The sequence below is a fragment of the Pundamilia nyererei genome, unplaced genomic scaffold, assembly GCF_000239375.1.
Source record: "Pundamilia nyererei isolate P.nyererei 1_Seehausen unplaced genomic scaffold, PunNye1.0 scaffold00120, whole genome shotgun sequence".
Classification (NCBI taxonomy): domain Eukaryota; kingdom Metazoa; phylum Chordata; class Actinopteri; order Cichliformes; family Cichlidae; genus Pundamilia; species Pundamilia nyererei.
Window position 1 is genome coordinate 1,698,591 of NW_005187521.1, and position 15,894 is coordinate 1,714,484.

A 15,894-nucleotide genomic window follows, 5' to 3' on the forward strand; every position below is an offset into this window, starting at 1 on the left:
GAAATTCTCGAAGTAGATTAAACTGCTGCTGATCGCACAGGAAGCGTGAATATGGTGAATGCCCTAAATGTGGGGGAGTGAGTGCGTAAACAAAAAGTATTAAGATTGCAATATTTTTTTTTCTAGTTCAGAGCTGCCATGGCATTGCCAGGGCAACTCCTGCTGAAGCACCAGTCACTGGAATTGTGGCGACTCTGGTTTGGACAAAGAGGTGATTCACAGCAGGATTATTGTACGTGTGAGCTAGGCTGGGAGGGTGCTTAATTCTTTCCTGCGTGCCTCTTGCATGTTCCTTTGTTTGGCCTGTGAGCACCACAGTACAGTATAATGGGTGTAAAACTATTGTTTATAATATTTCAGAGATGCTACAATCATTAAAGCATTGTAATTCTCTTGGATAAATATAATAGATTTTAGATTTAGATGTGCCAGTAATCTTAATAGACTGAGACATTTGTGTTTTATGTCATCCTATACAGCCTAAAATAAAATAAACCTAAACTAAATCAAACCACATTCAAACTAGCATGTGTGTCATTTTACATTTCACAAATGCGCAGTATTGATTCACAGTACTCTGGGAAATGGCAACAGTTTCTTTATTTATTAATTTTTTATGTCTCACAAATACAAAGTGTGTGAGTTTCTGTGATGGTGTGAAGTGGAAAAAAGAAAGAGACTCTGAGATCTGAACAGCAAGCAGCTTCCTGTCGTTTCAATTTTAAATCTGATCTGGGTTCACATCATCAGAGTTCGGCTAATTAACAGTGGTTTTTAATATTCTGATACTGTATTTCAATGAGAACAGCTCTACATAAGTCATGTTTTAAATATATAAAAGTATGTAAGTAAATTAGAAAGTATTCACAATATCTTTGCCAGGTTAATCAGTATTACTGTTTCATAGTTTGAATTTGTTGTGGATTTGAAGTCTTAAAGTGTCGCCCACACGCACGCACAGCCAGCACAGGTGTTTTCACTTAAAGTGCCTAATTAGAGCTCTTCTTCTTAGAGGACAGTGTGGGCATCTATAAACTGTTTGATTGACAATACGCTCTATTATATTTTTCAAATGGTATGAATTGTCTTAAATTCTTTTTGGATGGGACCTAAATGATTTTTAGTCGCATCACTGTGAGATTTTCATCAGACAGTATCTGCTCTTCTGTTCGCTCAACCACACAGTGTAGCTGCATTGTTCAGGCCATGCCTTAAAAAACAACCTGTTATTTTTATATGTGTTTAGAATGGTTACTGGTAACAGTAGGCTGTTATGTTAGCTAAGTTAACAGTTGCAGGTCAACCCTAAAAGGGAATAAAAACGTATTCAAATGACAAAAGCCCCAATGCTTTGACCTAAAGGTGGCGATGATGAGGAGAAGGCCTTGTTAGCTACAGGAAAGACAAGAGACAAATCATGTGACTCTTGGAAATGAAGTCATGTCAGGAAAGTGTCCTGTATGTCAATGATTGTTCAGGAGAATGCTCATTTAGTTAAATTTACATTTTTAATGCTACTTTAACTCGTATATCTTTTTTAATTAGATTACACATATTAAGATAATGCAATATATTGCATCGTCAATTATAAGTTAATCACATATATATATTCGACTGCAAGTTGAATCAGCTCAAATAATTGCAAATATCTGTGTGTAGTAGTGTTTCATTCGCAACTTTTTTTTGTCACCGTCTTTATTTCTTTTGTTGCAATTTGTGGCTAGTTAAATGTTCAAAGACAGTGAGACAAAGAGCTGAAAGACTTTAAAAAGCATTGTTATTTGTCAATTTATTTTATTTTATTTTTTAATTTCTCTGTTGTCTTGGCACAAAAGGGAATTACATAACAAAAACACTGGTATCATCTTTTGGCCAAATTGTTTTTTAAACATTAATATCAGCCCAGAATTTCACAGTTGGTGATTTTTTTTTTTTTTTTTTTTTTTTTTTTGAAAAAGTCTTTTTTTGGTGCAGAAATAATCTGTCATGCGATGTCTCTTGTTGTATTTTGAATTTGTGTGACTGAATTTGTGGTCAAGAAGAATAAATGACACTGAGTCATTGGTGCACCCTTGGTAGATGAATAATATCTTATTAAACTAAATACTTGTGTATTGTGTATTTTGTTGTACAGTTATTTTATTTTTAACCTTAATTTATATTTTATTCCTTCCTAGTTAAATTTACCCTTTTTAATTTTTCATATTTATTTCCTATCTTATTCATAGCCTTTTCCTTTTTTGTTTTCTTTAGGTCACGAGCAGTTGTCCAAGCATTTCACTACATATCGTACTGTGTATGACTGTGTACGTGACAAATAAAATTTGAATTTGAATTTGAATACTAGATAACCTTTTATTGTCTGGCAGTATTTGGGCATTATTTTTTTTAAACAAATAAATCATTCATGGCTTTGTGAGAGCAAGATTAACCATGCTTCTGCTGTTATAGGCTACCTTACGCTCTCCATGTTGGAAGTGGAAAGGAAACTTCCTGGGTCCTCTTCCTCTTTTTCATCTGCTGCAGTGTCTGCACTGATGAACTAAATGTACCTACACAGGTCTGCTGTTCAGTCTGTGCTGCACAGTATGCAGTGTGGTTGGTATAGTGCTACACTGACCCACCTTTCCAGTATCTCTGGGTTGCTTTTCCATGAGAAGAATCAATGGTAGAGAGTAGGGCTGCACGATTTTGCATAAAATGAGAATCACAATTTTTTGGCTTAGAATTGAGATCACGATTTTCTCACGATTTTCTTTTCCAGTATAAATATTTATTGCACTTATTAACTGCACATCAACTTCGTAACAGTTGAGACTGAACATAAAAACAACAAATGTCTCACGTTTTGTTGTTGCCGCAAAATGTTGTACTGCTTGAAATTCCGTCTCCACCGTTGCGTGTATAGAGCAGGTAGTGCAACAATAGAAAAATAGTTGCGGGACGGCACTGTGTAGCGTTTGTCTAGGGTGTTGATCATTTTCCTAAATCCCTCGTTTTGCACAGTGTTGATGGGAGCCATATCTTTGGTCAGGTGATAAGTGATAGCCTCCGTGAATTCTTTGTGCCTGCGGGAGTTCGACGTGTATAGGGAAGTGCTGTATAAGGTTCCCGTTATTGATGTTTGGGTGGTTGACCAGGACGGATTTTCTCCTGTCACTTTCTCGTCATCCCTGACGTGCTCTCCGTTGTTTTTTCCCTGCTAATGTTAGCATCACACGGCACAGCTTCTGTATCACGTGGTATAAGGCTCCGCCCTTGTCATTTGTTGAGCAGGAAGAGTGAGGCTTGTTTTCATGCAGATTACGTCCCGGATCAAAATGCGGTACAATCGTCGTTGTCTTTTTTTTTTCTTTTTTTTTTTTTTTAAATCGTTGTCATTTGGAAATGAGATCGCACATAAGTGTGAATCGAGATTGCGATTTTCTAACGATTAATCGTGCAGCCCTAGTAGAGAGTGATATACAGAAGACTGCGTGTGTCCAGAGTCTGTGGGCTTTTAAGAAATCCATGGAGACTTACCAGTGTCCCTATAAAGTGAGGCCCTATGTATGCATTACCTCCTACCATACCATCAGCACTGGAGCTTTAACCTTTTGATAGCTGCCAGGATTTTTATTTTATTTTATTTTTACTGAGTTGTAGAACGAAAATGCTATAGTCACTAAGGCTGTCTAAGAAATGCGCCATAAGCAGCAGCTTATTTTCAACCATGGAGCCGGCTGTTAAATTTTTCATGACCCGAGTCTTTATTGAGTAGAAACTGATCTCATTCTGCCGCTGTCAGTGTCACTCCAGTCTGCTTTATTTTTGGTTAAAGCGGCGATGATTTCAAAGCTCTGTCTTAATGTACCGATATCTTTTGTTTTCCGACCAGAACAGCTTAAACGTCGAATAGGTTTTTGGATGATCAGTAATCAGTGAAGCACTCGTACTCTATCCGAGACAGAAGTACTTTATGACCAATAACAGTGGTGCACCTTCACCTCTGGTATTTCTTTTAGATGGCTCATTGTGGAGGGAAAAAAAGCTTTTAAGGCATGATTACACATAAGGCTATTATCCTGGGTGTGCATGTTTGACTGATAGCCAAGTAGAGCATACTAATAATTACAACTTGGACATCATTATTTTCCCTCTCGAAGCCAGAGTGCAGCTTTTGGAGGAGTTGGTGCGTATTTCTATGAAAGGTAGCCGCAGGTGCGTTTTGTCACCCCATGCCAACTCACATTTGTATGTGTTTAATCAAGCACATGTGCCTGGAGAGTATTTTCCACATCAGTAGCGCTAGGTGAATAGCCAGAGAGCTGGTCTTGATTGTAGTGCTGCTGCTATCATCATGCTGACTTTCTGCATGTAGTGGCTGAAGTGGCGCTTAAGGCTTATCATAAATACTGTTCAGTCCTTTTTTTTGTCTTTTTTTTTTTATGACAGAATCTTGGGAAAGAGCCGTTCTCATTAGGTGCATGATGTTGTTATGAGTTGACGAGAGGATGTTTCACATCCCAAAGGCATAGGAATTCCACTTCTTTGAGTTTAGTCATCTTGACTGGTTGATCTTCTGAGCGGGGGAAACAACACAAGATCATTCAGCACTGGCAGAAGCAATGAAAATAAAATAAATAAAAGTAGTCAGTGTTTTTTCTCCAGACAGCTGTAGGCCAAATAGCAATCTAATCCGAGGAATGGAGTTTTCTTTTCATAGTTGTGGTTCAGTGCAGGGCGGCAGGGCATTATCGGTGGAAACAACAAACTCTCCTCTGTTTGTGTTGGAATGTGAGCATGACAAATGTAATTCAGGCCTCAGTAGTGTGTTGTTAGCCCTGTCTGGTTAGGTTGTGCATATTTGGCTATTTGCCCTTTCTGAGTCCCCTAGTATGACTTCTCCTTTTAAAAAAAAAGAAAAAAGAAAAAAGAAAGGAAATGGGTTAGTGCGTAGAGGACAAAAGGAGACCTGTAATAGTATGAAAGAGGAGGCTGAACACTGGTCTGAAGACTGTAGTGGTACAGCTTTGTGGCATAGCCGTGACTGACAAGAGAGTTGGTGAGACAGTGGAAATGGCTGCTGCGTCATGTAAACCCATAGTTGGCTAGGGCCGCTGGTGCTCAGGCCAGACTGCTACAGACTTATGAGGTGTTTATCGGAGAGGTAGAGAGGCTGGAGGGCGCTGGACTCTGCCCCCGAATCCCATCTGTCAGAATCCCAGAGAGTGTGGAGACGAGGCCGCCTGTTCTGGTTTGACTAGAAAAGCTTACCAGCATTTCACATAAAAGATGCAAATTTGCTAAGCTGCAAGCTTCAGTTATTTTTGTAAAGTTTCCAGGAGAGTGATTATTTCTGATGATTATTTGAAATATCACCTTCTGTTGTTACATATTAGCATAATATTTATATACGGTATACAAGGGATGGCAGACTCGCTTTAGCTAATAGGCCACATATGGCTAAAATGAGCTGCAAGAGTGAAATGATTGTATAATAACCTGTCTTTCTTTTCAAGTAAAGATATAAACATTCAGAATTAGAATAAGTGCGGTTTCAACAACACGTCTTATTAGGACCGATTTATCGGCAGACCGATATTATCAGCTTTATTATTTAGCTATTTGTTGATCGTTCTGCATTTATAGCGGTTGGTAAATCTTTTTTTTTTAAAGAGACTGAAGAAACACTCTACGATGTTACAAGTACCGATGTTGCATAGCTTGTCCACTAGAGGGCAGCCTGCAGATTTCCTGTAGGCAGCACATGGGGTTTGAATGCCACAGACACAACAATCAAGAGTATAAACGGGGAAATCTGTTTTTAATGTTTTGTGTTTCTGAAAGGAAAAATAAATAAATATAATCCACTTGGAATATCAGATTTTTAAATCTCCAAATATCGGTATTGGATTAAAAAAAAAATAAAAAATCATATCTGTCAGGCTGAAATCAAGAAATAATTTGTAATGCGAGCCTGTGTAGTAAAGTTAAGATATTAAAGCTATGACTGTAAATTTTACACTACAAGTGGGCCAGATTAGACCCTGTGGCAGGCCCACACTGGCCTGCGGGCTGCATGTTTGACACCGCTCACATATACTGTTTCTACCCCCTCATGGTAGATTGGGTTAGAGAATTCTGGAGGGATTTTGGGGGCCATATATCCAACCATTTGTAAATAATCAACCATTGTGAAAATAATCTTTTCAGTGTTTAACTCAGTTTGAGTGGTTTGAAGACAAAGTTAGGCAGGCATGGTTGAGATGCTTTGGAAATGTGCAGAGGAGGATAGTGGATATTTTGGACAAAAGATGTGGAAGATGGAGCTCCCAGGCACAAGAAAAATACGTAGTAGATGTAGTGAATGAGGACATGCAGAGGGTTAGTGTGGGATGGGGGCAGATGATCCGCTGTGACGACCCCTAAAGGCTGCAGCCGAAAGAAGAAGAAGGAGGATTTTAACTCTACGGGACAAACTAATTAACACCATGTCCTGAAGACAGCTCTACAGGCAATTCTAATGCAGGCCTACATCTAATAGCAATAAAAACCCATTAAAGTGCAGGCAGTTACATGTTTGACCACTAATTACTGATAGTTAGAGCAGTATGAGTGTTTTCTGTGTTTATAATGTCTTCACTGTTCTGCCTAGTTTGTGTGATATGGTAGCAGGAAGTTGTCAGTCTGTCACTTGTTTTTGCTTAAACAAATCACACACGTTTCAAAGGCGAGATGCAGCCAACAGCACAAGGCGCCGTGCACCTGCAGAACGTTGAAGTAGCAGCTGCTTCTCCCAAAGCCGCTGTGCTCGCTTCTTCTGTGCACTCCATCAATGCGGAAGTCCTCTGAGTTTAGTTTTTTCCCCCATTTCCATGTCACTCCATGGAAGCAGGTCATTTTAGGCATTTCTGAGCTCGATAGGTTACAATAAGCTAAGGTTCTAATTAGGATTGAGATTTGTAAAGCTCACAAATTACCAAGCATCCTGACAGGATTAGGACTTTGGAGCATATCAGGCCTGAAAAAGTGGTTCGGTCATGACACAAGTATGTGCCATGGTGGACTGCATGCAGCTGGCGTTAGCAATTAGTTCCTCTTCACTGCTTCAAGTACAGCTAACCGCTGGTGTAGTTTTTAGCTGGAATGACAACCTGTGCACTCTTTGCTCTCCTTGTGGGAACAATGAACAACTGTTATGAACAGCCCCCACAAATTATGTGGTTTGAATCTCTTAAAGCGTAGAAAATGAAAATGTCGCAATAAAAGGAAAAAAAAAAGGAGAGGTGTGCATCTCACCAAGTCTTACAAGTTATCATCTTGTCGTGTGAAATTGAACAGGTACAATTTGCAAGGGAAAATGGTTTTATATGGTAATGAGTAATGAGCAGAACCAACTTCCTGCTGTGAATAACTTCATTTGAAATTGATTGTTCTTGTTACTTTTTGAGCATCTCCATTCCATCTGGCGCTCATTCACTGATTTCATTCAGACAAGATGAGAGGTCTTCTTCTTTTTCAGTGTACTGCAGAAGTGCTACATGTGTTTGAGCTGCTTTCCTTGCTTTCAGGAGTAGCAGGAAGTGTGGCCCACTTTGGTTCTTATTCTAGAAAGATGTCTAAATATACCGCTGTTAGGCTGGGCTTTTTTCCTCCAGTCTAACTGAAACAACCTCAGTAAATTCATCTTCACACTGTATGAAGCACAAACATCATCTGCCCCCATCTATAGACAGAAGGTCTGCTTTCTCTGTGTACTCTACCCTCTGCAAATCTGTTCTTGGAGGAAGCTGGGGAGGGGGGTGTTGAACCATTGATGACACAAGATGGTGCTGTGTGTTTCGGATATCTTCTTCTTTGTAGTCATCAAAGCTGTAGTGAAGTGGCCTTTTTGTTTGCTCCCTCAGAAGCTTGTTTTCCAAAACCCAGAGCAGATGGTATGTGTATTCCATGGATGAATCACTGAGCCGGGTGGGTTTTTTACGTCGTTGCCCTGGACTCTGTTATGCCTGTATGTGTGCGTCCTCCTGCTTTAGCTTTGTGAATACACCTGTGTCATTAAGTTGTATTGTATTAAAAAGGGTTTGAACTCTGTGTCATTTTTTTATTTCTTCAGACTTTGGAGGAGCCCCCCTACCTGACAGTAGGGACGGATGTGAGCGCCAAGTACCGAGGGGCTTTCTGTGAAGCCAAGATTAAGACTGCCAAGAGACTAGTCAAGGCCAAGGTAAGTCATATTTCAAAGTGCTTATGATCCAACATTAATATTTAATTATCTGTCTGTGTTGTGTATGAAGTGGATAGCAGCCGGGCCGGGGGGGTGCTCTTGTCTTTGTGTGAAGCGGCTACAATCAACATCACACAGCACTGCTTTATTGTGCATCCAGAGCTGTTGGTTTGGACACAGACACATTATCCAAAACGTTCCTTCAGAGCCCGGGTTAGCCTGGGATAATTGGATAAAGATCCTTCTATTAGATAATAGAGTCTGCCACAGTCAAACCAGGATTAGTTTCTTATTTCCAGTGTTGCCAGAAATCCAGCTGTGCTGCTCACACGCTGGAGGCCCGCCACCTGGTTTACGCCGTCAGTCAGAGGCCGATCAGGAGCCCAGCTGCGGCAGATGCGAGATCACCCGGTACCCGTTGCATCCTCGAGCGCACCTCTCACCCGGAGCTTCTCTGCTTTGTCACGGCCTCGAGAGCGATTGCCGCCTCCCCATTGGTTTTCAGCCCTCCTGATGAAGGTTTTGCATGATACACGTAATACGGTATCTCATTTCCCAGTGGGGCTGGAGCATCTGGATAATACAATAGAGACAGATCGCTTGTCTCTCATTCTGCTGGAGTGTGTGGGAGGAACAAAGACTGGATGCTGGCTTTTTCACTGTGTCAGTGCACTGTAGTTCCCCCTGTAGAGACAAAAGAGCAGAGATGCTCTGCTATTCCAGCACACCAGCTGAACTCATCAAATAACGTCCTCTTTTTGTCTCATAGACGGGGGACAAACACCATGACAAAGTAGACCACGCAATGTTCTTAGTTTAAATGATGCCGGCTGAAATGAATCTAATAGGACAGTCTCAGCTCATAAATTAATTACCATACTAATTAGATGAGAGTAGGGTTTGTTGTTTTTTCCCGGGTAGCTGCGATGTGAATGTGGAGCTCGGTTACACAAATGTTGAAACATGGCAATTATTCCGTGGTCGTTGTGAGTCTGAATATTCCGCTGTAATGAATTTCTTCGTAGCTCTTTGGTTCATTAATCTCTGTCTGCTTGTTTATCAAAGTCGATGTTTGCAGCGTACAGCGCCGGTGTCTTTTGAGTGATTTTTAAGGCTTAGTGGAGGAAAAAAACAAACGTGGTTAAGATTGAGCTGCGCTAAGACACCATGCGATTAACACCATGTTAGTATCAATCACTGCAGTTAGGACTAATACTGAGTATTTATATATAAGTCTTTGTAGTATTTTTATATGCATGCAAACAAAAGAGTGTCTCAAATGAAGCAATTGTGAAATCTCGTTGTGAGGTTCTTCTGACTCATTTAAAGAGTAAATGGATGAAGCTGCACGTACTAACAGCTTTGAAGTACTCGTGGAGAACAGATGAACACCAGCTCCTTCTCTTAAACAAATTTCCCGGTTCTTTGAGCACTTGCAGACCACACTGAGAGAAAGCCCACTCCTCTTTAGGATGGTGCTGTTTCAGAAATGTCACGCTCAAACAAGTGCTGACTAACTCAGTCGTGTGAATGCCACTCATGATGTAACCTAACCTTCCTAAAACTGATTAAAATTCTACTTCTGTGCATTTGAGGTGCCTCACAAAGTCTGCAGTTTTATCCTTGTGGTTATGTCGCTTTAGCAAAAAAGGCACCAGAAAGCTTCACCATTGCTCTTTTATCTATTTATCCCCCCCCCCCCCTTTTTTTTAAATGACACTATTTCTAGGCTTCAGATTAGGTTACTGTAGATTAAATATTTATGTGGGTTTTCCTTATTTAAACAGCCAGGTGTTTGACTTTTGGAGGTAAATATTGATGTCATTGTCCTGTTAATCTGTGCTCCTGCTGTGTGGCACGAAGCAATACTTCGAGGCAGTTATAATGGAGGGAAAGTCGATTAAATAGATGCGAACATGTGAGGTGAAGAAAAGCAGATTTATAAAGGCACAAATGGTGAAGGTGTGTACTCCCGAAACATATCTTTTTCAGCATAAATAATAAATGTTGAAAAAAACAACATATAAAAATCAGAACAGTGGAGGGCTTTATTACTGTGTCACATCCTTTTAGCTGTTTATGGCCACAGAATCCACCTTTGCTTGAATAAAGCAGTCACTTCTCACAGCTCTCGTTTCCTGCTGAGAGAAAACGGAGCATGAAGGACTACTGGCTCCTCATAAATCTGTTCACAGCATAAAATTGCTGCGCCGAGGCTCTGTTGTATCAGAAATATGGTTTCATATCTTATTCCAATATTTGTTATCAAGCCTAAGTGGCTGCGCCGTGTGTACGGCTCGCAGTTAGGAAGTCGTCAGAGCGCTCTGCCGTTATTGAAGCCGAGGCCTCGGACAGCGGGAGTCACCCTACCTAAAGTCTGGGGGGAGTCGAGCTTCTTGCCATCCCCAGAGAAGAAAGGGATTCCTTTATTCCCCCAGTCGGGAATGTTATTATCTCCATAACTGATGAAATGCTACCCGAGGAAGCTTTTTATTTCCCCCCCTATTTTATTACCTGACAATCTTACAGTATGCATTTCTTTCATTCATTGTCTTGATTGTGCATTCACAGCAAGACCTTGATTGCTGCTTCTGCTGTTGTTATATTTGAAACTGACTCGAGCATTGTCTGAATTTGTTACCCGCAGGCTTGTTTTCTGGGATGAGGTGCTTAACTTTTTTTTTTTTTAGCCCCCGTTCTCTCCTCTGTACAGCACCTTATTCTAAACTGAATCACAGTCAATAAAAGTGATGCCAGTTTTCCATTATAATTATGTTACAATTTTTTTTGTGCATATGCTCTCAACAAATTACTTTAATTTCCCTCCGGAAACAGAAGGAAGCACATGAGCATTTGGATGTACAAAGCAGGGAGGAAGTTTGCGGTAATAAACAGTAACGCTGTGCAATTCTGCAAATTTTGGTATTGATCCAATACCAAGTATACACAGGGCCAGTATTGCCAATGCCAATATCAGTCCTGATACTTCCTAACCTGTAAAGGCAGCTTATATTGGGGAGAGCAGTGTGCATTTCATCCATTTTTCCATTTCCAAAAAAAGTGATCCATTTAAAACTATTCATTGTTAAATAGATCACTTTCAAGTATTGATGCTATCACATTAATATCGATCTGATACCAATACTAGTGTTGGTATCGATACTGTTGATATTTGGATCCATCTGCCCACATCTACTAAAAAGATCCTGCACTTCTGGCTGCTTTCAAACTTTTGCACATGCTCTCTGGAAAAGACGTGGCAGTAGATGGCTCTTAAGTGCGTGTGTGCCTGCCTTGTGGCCTTTTCTGTCTCACAGTAATGCCAGGTTGCCATGCAGATACAAGATTACCACAGCGTGATCAGATTATGATCTGCCGTGGCTCACTTAGGGGGTGGACGTTGCAGATGTAGAGAGCGGGGGATGGTCAGATGTTCGGCATCAACTGAGGGTTCAGTCATTGTGTAAAAGTCCTGCAGTATTAGGAGAGACTTGCTGCCTGTGTAAGGAGGATGATTGGTGTGAGCCGGTCAGATCTTTAGGTAACTGTTTTGTTTATGCTGTTACTGATTCTACTCTACTGTTGCCTCCCACCTTCCCCAGGTGACCTTTAAAACAGATCTGACCACAGCTGAGGTTCACGATGAAAACATCAAAGGACCTCTAAAGGTAAGGCAGGAAAGATGGAGACCTATTATTATTATTATTCAGTATTATTATTATTATTATTATTCAGTATTAGTCATGAATCCCTCCTGTCTGAATTTAAGACTCCTTATTTTATTTTATTTATTTATTTTTAGCTTCACTCCTGTTTGTATCTAAGCTACACTTCACCCTCCCTTTGCATAAAAGCGCACGGGGCAGCAAAGCATTAGCTTTGCAATTTAATTTCACTACATTAAGGGTTTATGTAGCAGCAGTATCATCTTCTCATTACTTGAAAAGACATCATTTAGATTTATCACCACAATATAATAATAATTAGTGCACTGACTGGCAGAATAACAGCAGTGTATCCGTCCCACAGGTGGGTGCTGTTGTGGAGGTGAAGAATCAGGATGGAGTTTACCAAGAAGCCACAATCAATAAGCTGACCGATGCTAGTATATATACAGTTGGTAAGTCAATAACAAGCTGTCTGCCTTGCCTCCTTCCTCTCACACTCTTCCTAAAAAACATGTTTGCACTGACAGAAAATCCTGCATGCTGATTTGTGTTTCTTGGACTGCGAAGTTGCTACAACTTTGAAAATTTTAGTCAACATATTAAATAAGGGGAACGTCAACCAGTGGTGCCTCTGCAGTTTTGAATGTGTGCATGGAAAGATTAACTGTGCTGATACTTTTGGCTGCTCTCTTATTCACCTCAGCAGGTAGCTCCACATATTTCATTTGAAAACTAATTATTTATTTTACACCTTATGCCCTTCCTGACGCATCCCCAGTGGGATTTGAGTCTCCTGCTGGGACCATTAGGCCAGTGTGTAAACCACTACACTAAGAAACCACAGGACAAATACTGGGCTGGACCTACTTTTGCTTTCTGAACTGCCTTAATTCAACAAGTTTTTGGAAACATCGCTTAGAGATTTTGGTCCATATTTACATGATGGCGTCAGCTGCACATCCATGATGGGATTCTCCATTTCCCCATGCTTTCATGTTGTTTACACTGGTTGGTGACCCTGTGTGAACTGTCGGTTAGTTTCCTGTTCTGAGTTGGCAGGAGTGACACCGGTGTGGTCTTCTGCTGCTGTAGCAAATCTGCTTCAGGATTTGATGTCCCTTGGTTGCCTTGCTATCAGCTTGAAGCAGTCTGACCATTCTTCTCTGACCTCTGACATCAACAAGACACTTTCCCCCAGAGAACTGTGCCTCCTGGGATCTTTTCTCTTTTTCAGATCGTTCTCTGTAAACCTTAGAGATGGTTATATGGGAAAATCCCAGTCACCTTTTCGTTCTGATGCTCAGTTTGAACGGCAGGTCGTCTTGACCATGTCGAGCTGCTGTCATGTTATTGCCTGATTATGTACTAGGGCTGCCACAAACGATTATTTTTGATAGTTGACTAGTCACCGATTATTTTTGCGATTAGTCGACTAATCAGATCATCATCCATTGGATGTAAAATGTACAGCTTATTGCACCAGCAGCATCTGCTCTTATATAACTATCATTACCTTACAGCTTTAAGTGTTTAAGGTATGTGCTAACTAAAAATAAAGACAAGATGATAGTTTATTAAATTTTAAATGAAATTTGCAGATTGTTTCAGTGAAGTTTAATAAACTCCTTGCTATCTAAAATATAACAGGACACTGGAGTATATTCTCGAGCATCTCACACTTCTGATAATCAGCTGTCTGCTTGACGTTTATTCAGCTGTGTAAAACTTGAACTTTAATCTCAGCCAAACCGATTTACTCAGGAACAAATAAAATACTACAAAAAGCCAAACAATAACATTTTGAAGTTATCTAAGTGACTTAAATATGTTTAACCTGAGTAGCAAAAGACGGCGGGGGTTTGAAAACGATTTGCCGGGAGTCCGGTGCTCTCACGGGCTCTAGTGACCTAGCCCCCGGCTAACTATCGAGCTAGTGGGTAACAGACGTCTCCGAAAACGTCGGAGTGCTTTTGAAAATATGTGATGTCTTGATAAACTGAGCAGATATTTGAGGTTTACGCAGCTACATTCTCGCCTGAAAATATGTTAAACGTTTATTTTGTGACCCAGAAAGAATAATAAGAGTAACATTAAAACTAACTAGCTGCCGCCATTGTTGGAAACTGAGCTGGGCCGCGCTATGAATTCTGGGACACAGCTTCTTCTTCTTCGGGGTTTAACGGCAGCTGGCATCCTTGGACATGCAGTGCTGCCATCTTCTGTTTCAGTCCGTTATTACACTCTTAAATCCTACTTATTCCTGCGGCTTTTGTGATCTTACAAAGCTTCAAACGACCCGTCTATTAAATCAGTCGTCGACATAATCGTGACTAGTCGACTAATCGTGGCAGCCCTATTACGTACTAGCATTAATGAGCACTTTAACAGATGATGAAATGGCCAGTGGGTGTATTTGGCTAAATAGCGGAAACCAAAAGTGTCTTATTAGCAATTAGTATATAGTTAGCTAAAACAATGGATAATTTAGAGTATCCATGTGTGAATGCATGAAGTTTAAACTAATCTTAACACCAGTGATTTCAAATACAGTCAAACGAATACATCTGGATGTCCAGTGGTGTCATGCTGAGGGTATTGGAGCTCAACCAGAAGAACACTGTGTGCCAAAAAGACGGGAATCACTGTAATATAACACAAGATAGCAAGTGAGAAATGCTGGTGATGCTACATGTAGGGGGATGAAGTGTGATATCAATCATTTGCTCTATAAAAAGTTCAAAATAAATATGACAGGGTGGTGAGAACCTCAAAAATCCCACATTTTAGCTTCTAATTGAACAGATTTGGTGTTGGGGTTTGTTTTTGTTTTTTTGTGCCCACAGTTTGTAATTGCGAGTCTGTCAAGAGCACGCAGTTACATTGTTGGATAATCCAGAGTACACAGCATATAGACTTGCTGCAAAGCTTTCCAGTCTCTCGGCAGCTGCTCGTCACTTAAGAGCACCCGTGGGGGTTTTCTGCGCCTTGAAAACACTCATCTCGGCACATTTTCATTCTTTTCTTTCGCTGGTGGGGAAAACAAAAACATAACTCACTGTTGAAGTTACCTCAAGTGTTCCCCTCATTGTTGTCTACAAGTACGTTTGAACAATGAACAACCCAGGGTTTGTCTTTGCGATCCAAGAGACTGTTTTAAGAGTCCTTGAGGTCATTATTATTAAATTTAATGTTAGATTTAGTGCTCTTTCACATGTGAGCGCATTTTACAAATGGCTGCTCATTTATGGATAAAATATCAGAGAGATATGAATTAAATTGAGACGCTTCTCCTCACGTCTTTATTTTGCTGTTTACTCAGCTCTGTGTAGCAGAGGGTCCTTGAAGCTCGAGTAAATCTGTGAGCTGAAAGTAACCGTGGCTGCCTGCTGGAGAACGTATGAGCCTTAAAAGACGAGCATCATTTGTTTGCAGTATATCTGAGGCGCGATGGCATTTTGTAACTGAGGCAGGAGTCTGTCTGTGCTTGAGTTTGTTTTTGTGTGGGCGCGGGGGTACCGGTGGGCTCGCAGTCTGATAGTTGGTCTTTTATCTCCGCAGTGTTTGATGACGGCGATGAGAAGACCCTGAGGCGTTCCTCCCTCTGCCTGAAAGGAGCGCGTCACTTTGCGGAGAGCGAGGCAAGTATCGCACTGCCCCTCAGTCCCATAACAGCCTCATCTCTGCTTTCTGGGGAAATGAAGCTCATTTTGTGTATAAATCCATTTATAAGTGTGCGAATAGAGGGTAAACCTTTTTGTCCGATTGTGTTCTCTCCATCGCAGACACTTGACCGACTCCCTCTCACCAACCCCGAGCACTTCGGCACACCCGTCATCGGCAAGAAGGGGAACCGCGGTCGGCGATCAAACCCGATGTGAGTATCATCCACTGGTCTCTGTGCTCAATCCCGCAGCGCTCATATTTAGCTTCATTTTATCAGAGGCCTGTGATGCCAATGGGAAGGTATTTTCTGTTCCGATCCTCCGCCATCAGAAACAGACTCGCCCTGCTCTAAGT

The 15,894-nt window shown here is 40.9% G+C and overlaps 1 protein-coding gene across 2 annotated transcripts in view; it reads left to right on the plus strand.

Moving 5' to 3' along the window:
- Nucleotides 1-15,894, plus strand: part of arid4b (AT-rich interaction domain 4B) — a 39,890-nt gene that overhangs the window by 7,666 nt on the left and 16,330 nt on the right. For both annotated transcript variants that reach the window (XM_005742443.1, XM_005742444.1), the window contains exons 3-7: nucleotides 8,099-8,209; nucleotides 11,812-11,877; nucleotides 12,239-12,329; nucleotides 15,436-15,515; nucleotides 15,660-15,751. In XM_005742443.1, coding sequence (XP_005742500.1) covers nucleotides 8,099-8,209; nucleotides 11,812-11,877; nucleotides 12,239-12,329; nucleotides 15,436-15,515; nucleotides 15,660-15,751 — 440 coding nt within the window. The remainder of the gene's footprint in view (nucleotides 1-8,098; nucleotides 8,210-11,811; nucleotides 11,878-12,238; nucleotides 12,330-15,435; nucleotides 15,516-15,659; nucleotides 15,752-15,894) is intronic.